This window comes from Octodon degus, unplaced genomic scaffold (genome assembly GCF_000260255.1).
Source record: "Octodon degus isolate 3935 unplaced genomic scaffold, OctDeg1.0 scaffold00127, whole genome shotgun sequence".
Classification (NCBI taxonomy): Eukaryota; Metazoa; Chordata; class Mammalia; order Rodentia; family Octodontidae; genus Octodon; species Octodon degus.
In genome coordinates this window covers 7100775-7117362 of record NW_004524703.1, presented here as the reverse complement: position 1 = coordinate 7117362, position 16588 = coordinate 7100775, and the positions used below count along the sequence as shown (strand labels likewise).

General features: G+C 39.6%; 1 protein-coding gene across 6 annotated transcripts in view; it reads right to left on the bottom strand.

Moving 5' to 3' along the window:
• Ryr2 (ryanodine receptor 2) overlaps window positions 1-16588 on the bottom strand; it is a 681083-nt gene that overhangs the window by 28513 nt on the left and 635982 nt on the right. For 5 of the 6 annotated variants that reach the window (XM_023700826.1, XM_023700825.1, XM_023700828.1 and 2 more), the window contains 7 exons: window positions 14891-14995; window positions 12022-12103; window positions 8390-9687; window positions 7452-7519; window positions 5459-5606; window positions 2288-2374; window positions 1495-1716 (listed from right to left, as the gene is read on the bottom strand). In XM_023700826.1, the coding sequence (XP_023556594.1) occupies window positions 1495-1716; window positions 2288-2374; window positions 5459-5606; window positions 7452-7519; window positions 8390-9687; window positions 12022-12103; window positions 14891-14995 (2010 nt within the window). The remainder of the gene's footprint in view (window positions 1-1494; window positions 1717-2287; window positions 2375-5458; window positions 5607-7451; window positions 7520-8389; window positions 9688-12021; window positions 12104-14890; window positions 14996-16588) is intronic. The other variant, XM_023700827.1, reaches the window with a different exon arrangement.

The window sequence follows — 16588 nt, the reverse complement described above, 5'->3', positions numbered from 1 at the left end:
TATATATATAATCAATGTGGATGGACAAAAAAAATCCAGCAATCTTATTAATGTTCCAAAATGTGTGTTACTAAAAAAATAGTTTTACTTGAAACATCTTTTTAACAATTCCATGCTCAGCAGGCCCACACACACTATCTGAAAAAAAAGATTCATTATTTCCCTTTCAGTAAAAATCTTTGTCAGTTTGCTAAGCTGTCTTCAGAATGTGTGCACTCTCTCTTCATGTGGACCAACTATGCCCAGTCTCAGGCAGATGGGAGATGCAGGAAATCTGGAAGCATCCCAAGAATCTTTACCTCATCAAACAAGGAGAGGAACACGGAGGGAAATTTCTTGCAAAGGCACTTGACACTCTAGCCTTTTGTCCTAAGCCCCAATTTTTGAAGCCTTTACTACCAGAGGCAAAGGACAGCAAAATAAAGACACCACAATGACAAGCAGCCTTGCTCCAAAGAGATAAACAGACTTGCACAAATAATGTGCAGCCCCTGACTAACTATATATACAGACATCTGGGAACTAAGCAATTGCACTGAAAATGGCAATTTGTAATGGTAGGTTCATGTTTGGAGTCCCTGTCATTCTGGTCTTCTGAATACGGGCTGCTTGTCATGACATGCCAGTTGCTGCCATGCTATCTCTCGGGTAGATGATTGTTCAAAAAGAAGGGGGTGGTGAATGAAGACAGGAGACAGGAAAAGGAGTGTTGCAGGAGTGTCCTGCTACAAGGTTGTATATGGTTAGATTTCTGGACTTATGTGTAAACATAAGAATTATGTAATTCTTTGTGCCTATTTTTAAAATATATTTTAATTAAAAAAATAAATAATGTGCAGCCATAGGCACTCCGAGGGACTATCCTGAATTCTATTCACCAAATTTTATTGTTGCCTTGGCTGAGCTTTAGGTATAAAACTACATGATTTTCTGGGTGAAGTGCCACAAGCCATAAAGCATTTCAGCCAAGGATAGTGCTAGATACTTACCTTGTAACAGATCAAAATGACTCAGAGGTGTTTCTCTAAGTCCTATGATAATGGAGCACTGCTATGAGAAACAGTGGGGAGGTGAACTCATTTCTGTGGGGTCAAGTTATGGATGAAATTGTCCATTATGTGAGTAATTATCACTAGATGAAAGAAGCTGTAATACAAATCCCCTTCCTAGTGCAGCCTGCAGCCGAAGGCTGGCCAATGTAGACAAAAAAAGGCCATGCCAGGACAACCAAGAAAGGGCAGCTCAGCTTCAGAGATGGAAGACATGAGCATGCCTTGCTGATTTGTATGATAGTCCAGCTTTGCCCCCCACCTCATCCTGTTTCCTCCCTCAGCCCGTGAGTGGGGATTCATGGAACAGTTCCAATTAAAATGAGTGGGCATAAATTCTATTCCAGACTCTGCTTCCACAGAAATTTAGTCTCCAACACACAGACACACACCTTCCCACACACGTACAGATACACCCAGGTACCTTGGTGCCTTACTATCTTACTTTCAAACAGTAGTATCCAATGATGCAGAAGAAGGAAATGACTGTGTGGAGGATAGCTAAGATCCGCAAGGTGGGCTCCATGTAGCCGCTGCTCTCCTCCAGCACGTAGTGAACGGCGATGATTCTATGTGAGCTGCTGTCCAGGCTGGTGGTCGCCTTGGCATGTTCACTGGAACTTCGAGTGGGCAGTTCTTTGCCTTCAACCACAGAAGAAGTGGAGACCTGATTCAAACCATGTAAAGGATAGTCAGTTTCTGCATCTAACACACCATCACAATCCAAAAGCAAGGGCGGCACAGGCTTTTTAGCCAAAAGCCAGTGGATATGAAAACATTTCATGATGAAAAGAGTATGAGCAAAGGCTAAGACAGCAGTTTTTCAAGCATCAAAGGCAGGTAATAGTTATGCTTTTAAAGGTCATTCTAATAATGAAAGTATAAGGATTCCAACACAGGCAGGAAAAATTAGATGGCTGATATCACAATTATCAGCAGAACTTAACACAGTTATGTCACATTTATTATTTGGTTGAATTAGATCGGGTCACTGTGAGCAAACCTCAGCCAAATGCAATACACTGCAGCTGAGGTGTTTCTCATTCAATTTGAAAGAGCAAATCCATCCTGCCTTCTGGGGTACGAATGCTATGCTTGGGCTTCAGCTTTTCTCCTTAATTAAAATACATCTCAGAGCAGGTTTAGGTGTGCTCATTACTAAATCTGAGAAATGTGTATATTCACTTCAATCAACTTGCATTTTCCTATTGCTTGTTGAGACACTGAGATGTACTCACCTTATAAAAGAGCAAGATGAAATTGATTGCAAATGCGACAAATAAGGCCAACATTCTCATGTTGTAAAAGTTGCGAGCAAAATAGTTCTAAAGGTGAAAAAAGTTATGAGGTCACTGAGTCAACAAACTTGAAAGTTTCAGATAACAAATAAAGCATTCACTCATTTATCCTGAGCTATCCAGCTCAGTAGCCTACATGCTGAGCAATCCACTTGGTGGTACAGTCACACAGGAAAGGCTGCCACCACAGAGAAGTCAAGCAACAGAGAAGCACACTCAAAGCACAGCAGCACCAAACAAAATATCTGGTTAAAGGCTCTTGGATTGGGGCAGTGTTTTGGAGAGGTGGTCAGGGCAGGACTCTCTAGGAAGAAAGCTTGAACTCCTGAGTGGACTCGGGAGTATTCAGGCCAACATGGGAAAAGAGTGTTAGAGTCAAGAGCAACAAGGCCACCCCAAGTCAGGAGAAGTGCTGGTGTGAGTGAGGATTACTGTGAATAAAGCGCCACAGAGAGGTAAACAAAGTCAGACTGGTGGGCAGGGAGCAGGGTTTTGAAGACTTCTGATAAAAGTTTAGACTGTCTTATGGTACAGTGGTTCATGAGCTCTGAACCAGACAATGACTGAGGACTGCCACTCTGCCTGGTATGTACCCACCACTGCCTAAATCTGGAACATGGATGGATGACTTAATCCAGTGATGGTGAACCTAAATGGCACACATGTTATTTTTCTCTCAGGACAAAAGATGTTAATGTATGAGTGGTTTACCTAAACTAAAACCTCAGTATTCAGGTTAACTGCAGGGTTTGTATTTCGCAATAAGTAAGTTGATTTCAGTTTGCAGTTTGGCCTACTCATCTCTAAAAGACTCATTGTCACTGACTTAAACCTTGCCATAGCAACAGGTTTTTTTATCAGTAATGTGCAGGTAACCGTGGAAGTGACTCCATATGTTTGCTTTGATAGTTAAATGAGTTAATATCCAAAGTTATCTTTTAATCTTATTATATTTATTGCTATTATGTAAGATAACATATTGTTATATTATTATTTTATTATAGGGGCAATGGGAAGCTATTGGAGAATGTGGAGAGGATGTGATGCAGCTGACTGTGATATAGAAAGACTATTCCAGCCCCTATGTGGAAAATAGGTCACAGGGCAGGGGTGCAAGTAAGGGAAGTAGGAAGTTCATGCAGGAATGCAAGAAAAGCTGATGTTGGTGGGAGTAACAGCCTCCGTGGTAGCTGTGGGGGTGGCAAGAATTAGGCATGCTCTGAATAAATTTGGGAGCAAATATTGAGAATTACTTCTGGATTATATAGAAGGTAAGAGAAAAAGGATTCAAAAGTGATAACTTCTACCATTTACTGGGTTGGGAAATAACACCACCAAAACAATAAAATAAGATAGAGGAAGTGGGCTTAAGGAAACCAGCTGTGGCAAAATCTAGTATTTGTTCTGATCACAAATGGCAATATGTATGGAGTATATAGGCAGAAATTCCAGGGCTTTAGCATCATAAGGCCACATCAAAGTAGCAGTATCCCTCTGTGCACATGGCCCACCTCCATTGGTCTCAGTAACCCACAGCTTATTGTACCCAGGCTAGTCACCATACCCAGTGGGACATCTGCTTCTCCCTGGAAGGTAGGACAAAACCCAGGGACAGAGTTAGGTGACCCTGATTATTTGAGCAGGATGGCCACACAGGCAAGGGAGAACAGGGGCCTTGTGGCTGCCTGACACATCATGTTTAGTCTTGTGCATGCAAACTGGTGAGCAGGGACAGTCAACTGCCAAAACAACAGAGTGGGTATGGTGATGCATGCCTGTAATCCCAGGTCTTGGGAGGCTATAAACAGGCAGATCACTATGAGTCAATCTGGTAGTGAGACCCTGAATACCCTGTAGATCCTTCCCTAAAATTAAAAAAAAAAAAAAAACTGCCAGCACAAACAAGAAAACATAAGAGCCCTTCAGGGACAAGAGAATGTGTGAACCCATAGAAAGATGGAAGTATAACTTCAACTGTGTGGTTTATACAACTGTAGTTAAACATACTCTTCAGGAACCCACAGGGCTACTGTTGGGCCTTGGGAGTTCATCAAACGTCTATATTGTAACAGCCACATCTGCTGTCACAGCAGTCATCGCAGGATATCACATTAATGATTGATTATCGAGGGCTGTCTACGAAATACTTACGTTCAGTGTGTTTTGCAGTAAATGATATTGGCAAAGAAATGATGTGGTGAATACTCCTTCAAAATGTATATGATACTACATAAAGAACTATCTCATCTCTTTTTTCATCTCATTTTTTATTTGTCTCTACTTAAAGAATAATTATGAAATGTCATCAATGGCAAGTTGGTAAAGAGTGTTTTTATCATTGGAGCTTTTCCTACATAAAAAGAGGATGTTTGAGAGGTATAGACTAAGCCAGTTCTGTAACTTTGCTATTAATTACTTAAGTCCTGTGAAGCATGTTTTGCCTTAACCTACTTCAAGGCCTCTTAATATGTATACTTAGGCACCCTCAAGATTTGATGGGGAGATCTTGAGAACAGCGCACTGACAGTCACTAAACCAAAGGGAGTTGGGTAGTGCAGACATGTGCAAAGGTTCTGGAATAGACAATAGGGAATTGCAAACCAAACACATGCACTGTGAAAAACTAGCATGTTAAGATGGGCAGATAAAACACATGGTACCCACAGGTATTGCATCCATGACTTCAACCAATTGGGGATAGAAAACTCTTAAGTCAGACATCCGTCTATATAGTAAATATCTATATGTACTTTTTCCTCTGACCTTTATTCCCTAAACAATATGGTATAAAACTGTATTTCATATCACTTACATTGTATTAGATATTAGAAGTAATTCAGAGATAATGTAAAGTCTATGAAAGAATGTTCATGGGTTGAGTGCAAATAACCATTTCATTTCATATCAGGGACTAGCGCATCTACGGACTTTAATATGGAGGTGGGGTCCCTGGAACTGACCTCCCCAAATACTGAGACACTCCTATATTTGCAGGACTAAAGTGCTGGCTACCATATTTCTCTTCAAGGGTAGGTCAATGAATATCACTGAGTCTGAAGTATTACTGTCTCACAATAAATAAGAAGCAATATTCATTTTAAACCGCCTTACTAGGAGTTTCTGTTGGTATGCAATGATTTTCTTCCAGAACGCTGACTCAGGAACTTCAGGTTCTCCATATCTATGTGTATGAAGCTGCCTCAACTTCTGTTTACCTTTGTCTTCTTTTGCTTTCTCTTCTTTCTCTCCATCTTCTCCCCTGAGGAAACAAGTGAATGAAGTATAAGCTGTCCAGCAATTCAAAAATGACAAAAGACAAAAATGTGAACAAATACTTCTCATTATAGAACCACTTTTGAAAATTAATTTATTTTCCAGTAAACAATAATATCCTGAATTTTAGACTTAAAGGAAGGATTTCTCTGATTGTGATAGCTCCAAATGGAAGGAAAATTCTGCGAAGTTCTCATCTAGGAGATGTTTTCAAGCCTGAAGCATCTTTATATCCATATGTAGCACATTCTCTTTTAATTATATAATAACATATAATTGCAAAAGGGAATAACAAGATTTGTAAACATGTAATTGAAAAAGAATAACAAGATTTATTTTTGCTATAACTTTCCATCATTATTTTTAAGTTATGATTTTATGTTCAACTTTTAATATTGTCTAAACACTCAGATTTGACATTAGAGGCCTGTGTACTCAGTTAACTATATCAATAAGTTAATACCTTATCAGAATGTTGTGGCACATTCCTATATTATTAGTACTCTGGGAGCATGAGGCAGAAGAATCACCAGTTCTAGTCCATCCTGGGCAACTTGGTGACTTAGCAAGAACTTGTCTCAAAAATAAAAGAATATAAAGGGCTGGAGATGTAGCTCTGTATAAAGGCTCTGGCTCCAATTCTCAGTGATACCAAAGCACACAAAAATCATAGTAATTTTCTGACGTATATTAAGTTGGTTAACTAAAAATATTTTAGCTAGAAAGTCTGTAAGTGAATAATATCAATCCTTTCTGAAAGTGAAGTTATATGCTGTACATAACCTTTAACCCATATGAGGTATATCTAAAATTATTTGTAACAATTTTTAGTAACATTAGATACATAATCCCCATTGGAATGCCAGCCATTTCCTGGAAGCATTCCAGTTTTTACTTAATAGTCATCTATGTGGCCATTTGTGCAACTTATCCAACAATTCACAATCTATGATAGTAAAAGTACAAAGATTTTGCAATGAAAAATGAAATTTGGGGGCCAGGGAGATAGCTCAGTAGAATAAGTGCCTGCCTGGCAAGCACAGGGTCCTGAGTTCAATCCCTGGTACTGAAAAAAAAAAAATATTTAAAAGTAAATGAAAAAAGATGCTAATAATAGTACCCCTAAACCTTCATTTCTTTTCCCAATTTTTTAAAAATGTTCATATAATGTTTCATATGCTTGAAGAAAGATACAAGCTTCAATTATTAACATAAAGCCAGAGATAAGAGGAAGTTGAAGATTCTCAGTGCTTTGAATTCTGTGCTTGATTTTCTCCTGTGACATTTATAATTCTGCTCTACTGCATGGGGCCTGCGGGTGAAAATGAAGATTTTTTGGGCCCCATCGTTCTGACACTGGCTGAGTCAGAATCTCTGGAGTGAGGCCCAAATAACCCACATTTTTAATAAACTCCCCCAGTGATTCTATATACCTGTTCCTGGGAGTGTGGCACTGCAGGAACCTAGGGCACCTTACCTAGAATGTCTGTTTCCACCTTTCTTTAAAAGAATGGAAATGTACAATCTTAAAGACAGAACTTAGTCTTAATTTAGAGGAAACTCGTGGAAACATCAGAGTGTTCTGTGCCAGCAAAGGACCATATAAGCGGAGTCCTCATAGGAGAGAGAGGCAGAAGAGAGGCCCGTCAGCCCACTTCACTTATCCCCACAATGGTCTGAAGTCCTGTTCTCTACCATCTCTCCACTGAGACACCTGGCTTCGGACTCCTGTGGCCCCTTTGTTGTATGAAATTCTCCCTTAGAGCTTCCAAAGGGAGGACAAGAAACAGAGACCTGAAACAGAATGGCACAGGAAAGACATTGTACATACTCAGCCTTTTCAGGTTCAGATTTGGTTTCCTCTTTTTCTTCCTTTTCTTCTTCTTTTGTCTTCTGTTCCTTGAAGGAGTCAATGAGGAAAGAAAAGCAGGGTTACACATCACCTATGACTGCATTCAGGGGGTCATGTGGCCTTATGCCACACCACCACTGGGCCTGGGCACCCTCTTGCATAGACAGGGAAGAGTCATGTGTGCATTCAGTCTACTGCTCCAACTGCTTCTCACTTCTCTACAGAGCATAAACTTTCAAGGGGCATCTTCTCTGTTTCCTTTTCTCATTTCAGAAATATTCTTTACTTTAGCCACCTTTGTAAGTCCTACTTCAAGGCCAATTTGTCCTACCTTTTAATCTCTATTTAAACACTTAAAACCATAGTGGGATTGCAGTTTTGTCAACAGATGTAACCTCTAAGGTCCACTGACTCTATTTAACACTTAATAATTCCCTTGTCTCCTCATGAATGTCAGGCCTTTCCCATCCCATAAGTTGTTTAAAGTTATTTGAGAGTACAGTTCATCTCTTATCTGTGATTCCATGTGATCTCAATGTAATAAAAAACATGGTAAATACTAATGAATTATCCTTGGGCAGATGGCTCAATAGAGCCATTAGCAAGGTAAATTCTTAAGCTTCCACATTAGTAGTTTAAGACAATTTAATAATTTATATAGAATCTTAACTAGGCTGGGAATGTAACTCAGAGCTAGAGCACTTGTCTTCAGCCCCACATACCACAAAGTACAAATAAATCCACAAAACCCAAAATATTTAAAAGAGTATGCTTTTCCCTTTGCCTAATGAAAAGCCATTAAAAAAAAAAGTTTACATCCTTAACACTCTTTCATCACCAGCTCAAAGCCTGGTGTAATATTCATTTGTTTTATACACCCAAAGCCTAGAGAGAAAGCCACCTTTAAGATACAGTACCTGAAACTTTTCTTGCACTTCTGGGATGGGGACAGGGTTGGACATGAGGTCACCAAGGCCAGCGTTGGGATTATGAGGGATGAGCTTATACTGTCCTCCCTCCCTCTTCAGGTCCAAGCCAAATATGTCTGAGAGAAGGTCACTTTCTTCTGTCAGCTCCTTCAAATCAGTCAGGTCCTCAGAGGGCAAGGGAGTTTCAATGGGCTTCCTCTCACCCTCCTCCCCATCTCCGCGCACCTCATCCTGAGTGGGATCCGGCATGTTGGCCAGAAGTTCCGCCACTTTGATCTTTTTGGCGCCCTCCACAAGGCTTCCCCCCAGCAGCAGGCTGCAAACAATACGGAAAAAGCCTCTGCAGACGCTGGCTACAAAGTGCAGCAGAGTCACGAAAACACTCCAGTAAGAGGAGAAGAAGGCCGTGACCATGTCCTTCATAGTCATCTTCTTCACCTTCTTCATCTGCTTCTTCAGGCTCTTCAGACTGAGCATCCGCACAAGAGTCAGGACGTTGTACCTGAGGGCAAGCAGGGCTGACCTCACCGTCAAGATGGAGAAGAAACCCATCCGGGGCCCTTGCTCTTCAGGCCGCTCCTTCTCACTGTCCTCTTTATTCGCTGACCTCTCATTCAGGTCTGACTCTGAGATCTGGGCAGCCAGCTGCATCTCAAAGATGGTGTCCTCACAGAAGTTCACAAAGAGCTCCATCTTCTCCTTCTCCCCGCCCTCATTGACCACGTCAAAGATGAACTGCCTCTTGGACTCCTTGACCTGTGGCTTCTCCCACTGGGTGCGGCTGGATTCACTGATCTCAAAATACACCCTCTCGATGCGCTTGGCACTTCCCATAATCTCGATGCGGCCCAGGAAGGGCTGGAAATAATTAAGCACACTCTCTGCCAGCTCCAGGAACGTCTGCAGCCGTGTGTCATTGGGCATGTGCTCAGAGAGGTTAGTCAGCAGGACTGCAACATTGAAGCCGATGTCCTTCGCAGGCTCATGAAATCGTTTCACGAACTCCTCGTAGTCCAGAGTCTCATTTTCATCAGTCTCCGCACAAGACAAGAGAAACTCTGTCTCTGACTGGGTGTAGTGCTTGTGGCTCTCCATGGCTTTGTGGAAGTCCCTCTTGGAAATCACACCCTTGCCATCTGGGTCATATTCTTTGAATGTGTCGGAAGACGTCAAGTCCTTAAGTTTTAAGAACATGTCAAAAAATTTGAGAATCATCTCCACATTGTTGGAAGATTCCACAAGCATGTCAACCATCTGTTTGCCAATTGTTCCATTGACAACATTACCTGGTGATAAAACAATTGCATTTGTTCAAAATGAGCACTCTTACAAATGCTACTGTGTTGAGAAAATAATATAGATCTATAATATAATATGAATGGAGACTAGCTTCTCATTTATCTCACAAGGCATGAATTCTCAGAAAAAAATGAAGGATAATTTTTAAACTTTAGATTTAAAAACAAATTTTAAAAAAACTGTTTACAAACTAATTAATGACTCTCACAAAACAGTATCTGACAAAAAGCTGACTTTTCTTATCTAAAATCAATGAAAGAAGTAATATGTTTTAGGTAAGAAAATTAGAGCCAGTGGCCAAAAATAAAATTCCATAATGTAAAAGTACATTTACACAGCCCTTCAGGGTTTAAAAATCACTCTCAAAGATAATATTTGAGGGCTTTGCTGGATAGCTCAGTTGTTTAAAGCGCCGCTTGAATAAATGCAGGCTGGGTCATAGGACTGCAGTTCGATTCCCAGCTCTACCAGAACTGCTCTTAAGGCAGTCTGAAGTAGCAAAAAAACAAAACAAAACAAAACAAAACAAAACAAACCCTCCTCCTTCTCAAGGATAATATTTGAATTAATGCTTTTATGTATGTTTGACAGGAACTTTTTATTAATTCTGATTTTACAAATGAAGTAACTGAACTTGACCCAGGGTGCATCGATATGCTCTTTGAGACATGATTATTAAAGGCTAATGTCAAGACTTGGGACAGGTCCTCAGCAAGTTACACAATCTTTCTGACTCACAGTGGTAAGTGCCTTCCCATAGCTTTGCCTATTCCAGAGCTTTCAGAGTTAGAAAAGTCCAGGTTCCCAAACATCTTGAGAAAATTAGATATGATCCTAAGTTACCGAATCACAGCCCACTTTGATTTCTTTGACTCTCTGGACAGAGGTGCCATGTAACAGAAGATAAAGAGCAGAAGCAGCGCCCAGCATGAAGTCTGCATGATCTGTTGGTGAAGCAGTGGTCACAGAGAGTTCGCCTGTGAGAGCTGGAGCTCCTCAGGGGACTAAGCTGAGGCTCTACCACTCTAGCAGCTGAACAACGCCGGCAGAATGCTGGGCTTGGTCTGCACTTGGCTTTGCTCATTCACAAAACGGGGGGAAATTATAATTGGCAAACCCATAACGCTATTATTAGAATTAGAAATTACCTAAATCAGCAGTGAACACACACACCATAAGTGCTAAGTTGTAAGTTATGGCTGGTGTGCTGCTGCTGCTGCTACTGCAGTTTTTATTACTGGTAATATCACTGTTTAAATCAAAAGTTGAAGGCATGGGGCCCATGCTCAGAGGGTAAGAAGTGGCTGCTGCTGGTGCCAACTCTGTTTTAGGAAATTCTACATCTCTGAAGTCCTAGTGAGACAACCAGAGCTCTCCTAATCAAAGTGGAATAATGCAACTCATGGCAGAGGGTGGGTGGGGGGCTGGCGAGAGGGAGAAACAAGACAAAACACAAAATGAATCATTTCTTATTGCTTTGATGGTATGGTATCTACATGACATCACTGCATTCTCACAACTATCCATCATTACATCAGCTTTACAAAGAAATAAATAGGGAATAAAGAGATGCTGCCCCCACCCAGGGTCACATAGCTAAGAAGGGGGAAGCCAGAACCAGAACCCTGGTGGTGGGTCTCAGGGTTCAAGTCCCTAACCATGTTTACTGTTATACAAAAAAAAAAAAAAAAAAACAATAACAAAGAGAAATATATTAGGGAGAGAATACAGGAAGAATAAAAACTGAGAGGCTGGTAGGGTACAGAATGAGATGGAGCTGAGGCTGTGCTGTGGCATCTCAACCTCCTTCCCCTGCCAAGACCTTCAAAAGCCACAGCAGGGACACGTGGTCATCCCAAAGCAGTAATTTGCACAGTTGGAGTTAATTGAAAGGTCCATAATCCCACTGATTACTGGTGATATCACTGTTTAAATCAAAAGTTGAAGGCATGGGGCCCATGCTCAGAGGGTATGAAGTGGCTGCTGCTGGTGCTAACTCTGTTTTAGGAAATTACAGAAGAAAAAGCAAATAAAATGGCCCTTAAAGTGTCTAGAGAGCTTGCTAAATAGGATTCTCTGTTAAATGAAGCTGTTATTAAAGAGTATAAATGTTTTCATTCTGTAGATATATGCAGACTGGTGTATGCAGGATTTTCTTTTCTTAAACGCTAACTTGAGAACAAAAATAATAAAGCCAGCAATAAATCCAAGCTCTTAGTCACATCTCAGTGTTATTTATTCTTTGCTGCAGGTTGATTCCATAAGCAAGCATATATTGATTATAAAACTAAAACAAGAAAATCTGAAAATATAAAAACTACCTTCTAACATGGACAGCAACATGACCACCATATCCTTCTGAAGATCCATTAATTCTTTTAGTAGCTCAATTTGACTGGAATCCTAAAATATTAACATATTATATTTGAGATAATAAGAGTAAAGGTTACAGATATGAACATATTTATTCTCACAAAACACTGATTATCCATAGTAGATATCTTAAAAAATATCATTGAACTAAATTAAAAGAAGCCCAAATGTAACTATGTTACTAAAAATAAGTCGTGTGTGTGTGTGTGTGTGTGTGTGTGTGTGTGTGTGTGTGTATTAATGGAAGTTGAACCCAGGGATCTTATGGAAGTTGAACCCAGGGACCTTGCACTGAGCTACATCCCCAGCCCTCTTTCGATATTTGCTATTGATTTCAAAACATATTCATTGAAGTACTTGCACCAACCATGGAGATACCCAAGAAGCATATGTTAGATTCCCGAGCAGTGGAAGATGCTCCAGTGCCAGGCAAGATTCACTGGCGAAACATATTGGACATAGCTCTTTTATGTGGAAAGACTATATTTTTTTTCCTTATTTAATAACTTCTTACATGAAGTTGTTAAATATTTTATAAGATTAATTTATTCCAGAAAAAAAGACATGCATATCAGTGACAGGAAAATGTATTTTACCTAAATCTAATCAGAATCATACACAGGTATTACCTAGCCTATTATTACACAATATACTTTATTAGCCAATTTCATTAAGTTTTCCTATACTTTTTTGTTCAAATTTTGTTTTTGTTTTGCTTTTGATTACTTATCATGGAATAAATTCTTGTAAGTAGATATGCTATATCTAAATATCACTATGCTTAGATCCAGCACCTGGAAATATGGTTCCATATATTTACATATACATAACCTGACATTGTACCAATTATATTTAAACTTTAAAATTTTCTTTCTTAAAAAATGCATAAGGTACTATTATTTTATTCACACAATTTTTGCTATCTATGAGGCTGAATTTCTACACTGAAGTAAGAGTCTTCACACTCAGCAACATTCCTTGCTTTTTTTTTTAAGGTAGTCTTCTAAGTCACTAAGTTGCTCAGGACAGACTTGAATGTGTCAAATTTTTGCTTGGGATTCCCAGAGACCTGGAATTACAGGTGTGCCAACATGATCAGTTTAGGATATTCTTTATTTCTTTTTTCATGGTGATGGTGTCTGTACCCAGAACTTACACCTGCTAGGCATAGCTCTACCACTAAACTAGTCTACCGGCTGAAGCCTTTTTCTAATAGTTGCTAACTTGATTAACCAGAAAAAGTTGCTGGATAGTAGCATATGATAATAAGATTATAGAAATACAGAACACCAAATGAGAATTCTCTTGTGAGTATACAAATCTGGTTCAGCCAAGCTTGCTTTACATACTAAAATATCATTGTTAATTAGATAAAGAAGAATGAGATTGCCATCTTTGGCCGCTGTCACCAATAATGAGAAACTGACTTTCGCTCCTTGGCCATACTAGCCAGTTGTCTCTGAGCCCTCTTCCTCATTAGGCCTCGACCTCAATGTACAACGTACAATGATCTCAGCAGTCACTAATATGCATCCCTAGGGCTACCACTGCCCTATGTGACCATCTTCTATGAAAAATGCAATTTTTCCCCGTATAACACCCACAGACAGGACCAGTGGCTCCAAGCTTTTGGGGAAGGACAGGACCCTAACTTTGAGCACTTCCAATTAGTAGACACAGCCTGCTGGTTTTCTGGCTCATTTTTCCCCCTTATATTTCTCTTTTTAAAATCTTCATCAAGCTCCATATAAGCTGAAGGTGCTTTCAGTTCACATAAAAGTCTTCCTTGCTGTTGCAGATATTGATGATTCGAACCTCTGACTTGTGCAATGTCCAGCTTGGCTACCAATACGCCTTTGCTTATGGGCCAGTGGGCAGGAGTTTGCATCCCCACTTACTCCAAAAGAAATAAGCCTCAGGAAAGAGAAAACTGGCCCTCATTCATGGGACAAGTGAATGAAACTTCAGAAACACTGGAATCGCGACATTCTTTCTCTTTTTATTTTTTTTTTTCAGAATCGGGGATTAAACTCAGACCCTTGTGCTTGCCAGGGAAGCGCTTATTCTACTCAGCTAACTCTAGCATCTTTTTGCCTTCCTGACCACGTGGCAAATATCATACCTCATAAAGGGAATATCCCATCAAATTCACCATATCAAAGTAAAAGTTTTATCTAAGACTAATTTTAAGACCTTTTTTTATTCATGCATCTTTTAGTTCCAGATGGAACAGAGCAGGAGAAAACAGGATGATGTGCTCAATAGGCCTCCCAAAATAACACTAAAAGATGGCAGAAAGTCTGTTTACTCTATGTTATCCTTACAAGCTATCATTTTCTTTTGATTTTCAGGAAGTTAAAGTTGTTCATAATAGGTGAACATTATCTTTGCTTGTTTATTACCTTTTAAGAACTGTCTTCCTTTAACAAGAGATTTGTAACAAGTTACAAGTCCTTTTTCAGTTATTCCTCTAGTAGGCAGGAGGAGAAGACTAATGTGCAAATACCAGGAAACACATCGATGAGGATGATGAAATGGACACTGTCTGGGGACCCTGCTGATTTAAGTCTCCATTCCTTAACATCCTTTGTTTTCAAATTTGAATAATGACTCCCACCTTTCATTATCCACTTGCATAAAGCATTTTTATTAAAAGCAACATTTTTCTTTTCTTTTCTTTTCTTTTTTTGGATAGAGAAAAAGATATCTAAACAAATGATCTGGAAAAGATAATGCTCAAACACAAATAAGCATGTTCACTTGGCTGATAATCACAGTCTCTGGTTTGCTTGTTAAGCCAGAAAGCAGTTAATTTACCTGAGACAGCTTCATCTGCATGTGTGCAAACACATGAAGAAAGCCCACCACCGCGTCCCACAGCCTACTGTGGGCCAAACTCTGCTGATTCCCAGTGCAGGGACCCTGGAATATAAACAGACAGCAGTCGTTCTTGATAGTTCATTTGCCAAAATAAACATTAATAGGGGAAAAGTTAGCTCAGTGTTTATATATGTTATTACAAATGTGTTATTTGAAAACACAAAGACCTCAAAGGAAAGAGCCCAGGTGATAACCAAGGGACCTTCAGAGATAGCTGTATCCTGCTTGAAATGATTAATAAATCCCAAAACATCTTTCTGAAGGACTTTTAATTTCGTTTCTATATGAATAATTAAAAAACTGATATAAGAGATTGGCAAGTTCTTTTTTTTTTTTTTTTGCTGTCTTTGGGTTTACATTGTTCAATCAAACCAATTATCAATCAATACCTTGTACAAACAGAATATAAGACTATGCGTGAGAGGAGATAACTCATTTCTTTTTTCTGAATAGTAGGCTAAAGTATTCACAAAGAGAAAGCATTCTTTCACCATTTTCTAAGGTGTACAACTGCTTTATGAATAGCACAACCCTGCAGGCTTTTTGGAAAGATTTTCATATTTGGCCATTATTTTCATAATTCAAGGCAACTAGGGAGTCTGTTAAAATTATTACTTAGGAGGTTGCCTAACTGAGATGGCTCCAAAGCTTTGGGTTCCTATTTAAATTAATTTGAACTTAATGTAAACTTAAATTTAACCAGTCAGAACTAACATCTAACAAGGACTTTTACACTTTAACCAATCATGTTGTTTTTTTCTCCCACTGGTTATAGAACACTTATAAAAGATTATCCCAACCAATTGTAGTGTCTGTCTCATGCCTGCAGTCTCTGAACTGAGGCAGGATAATGGTAAATTCAAGCCCACTCTGGTAAAATTAGCATCTTGTTTCCAAAATAAAAGGGATAGGGATGTAGCTCAGTGAGAAGGTCATGGGTCTGATCCCCAGTAAAATACACACACACACACACACACACACACACACACACACACACACACGCACAGCTTCCCTCCTGCCTTCTTGGTGGAACACTGAACCACTTGTAGGCTGGTGCCACCTATTCATGAACAAAGGAATACTTGAGTAAACGTGGTACAACTTCAATGTGCCTATACTTACCTTTTAGCAAAGCTAACTCTGCTTCCTAGGTTGACACTTCTGAAGTGACTTTCGCCAACAGTGAATGTGTGCTACAGAAGGCAAACTCCTGCTAGAGGCAATTTCTCTTTACTTCTCAAGGAAAAATTCTACAATCATTCAGGTTCTATTCATAAAACCAACCATAAAAATAAATGGGAATTTTATTTCAAAAAAAAGTATCCAAAACAGTCCTTAATGTCTAACTCACTCTTTCTTCATACAGATGACTCACAATGAGTTTATGTTGGAAAGCCATATTAAAATGTTTCAGAATTTAGTGTAGATACAAGAGGTTACAAGCTGGTCAAGACAGTGAAATGGATTTCGGGCCATCTCAGCTGCCCTTGAGGCTGCCCTTCAGTCTGAGAAGACAGCACCAAGTGCATTCACAATACAAATCAAGGCCACACCTGCAGCCAAGGTAAGTGATGAAGTATCTTTCCATCTAAGTAGTAGAGATGGGATGTTGGGGGCTGAGGAAGTCACTCCCCT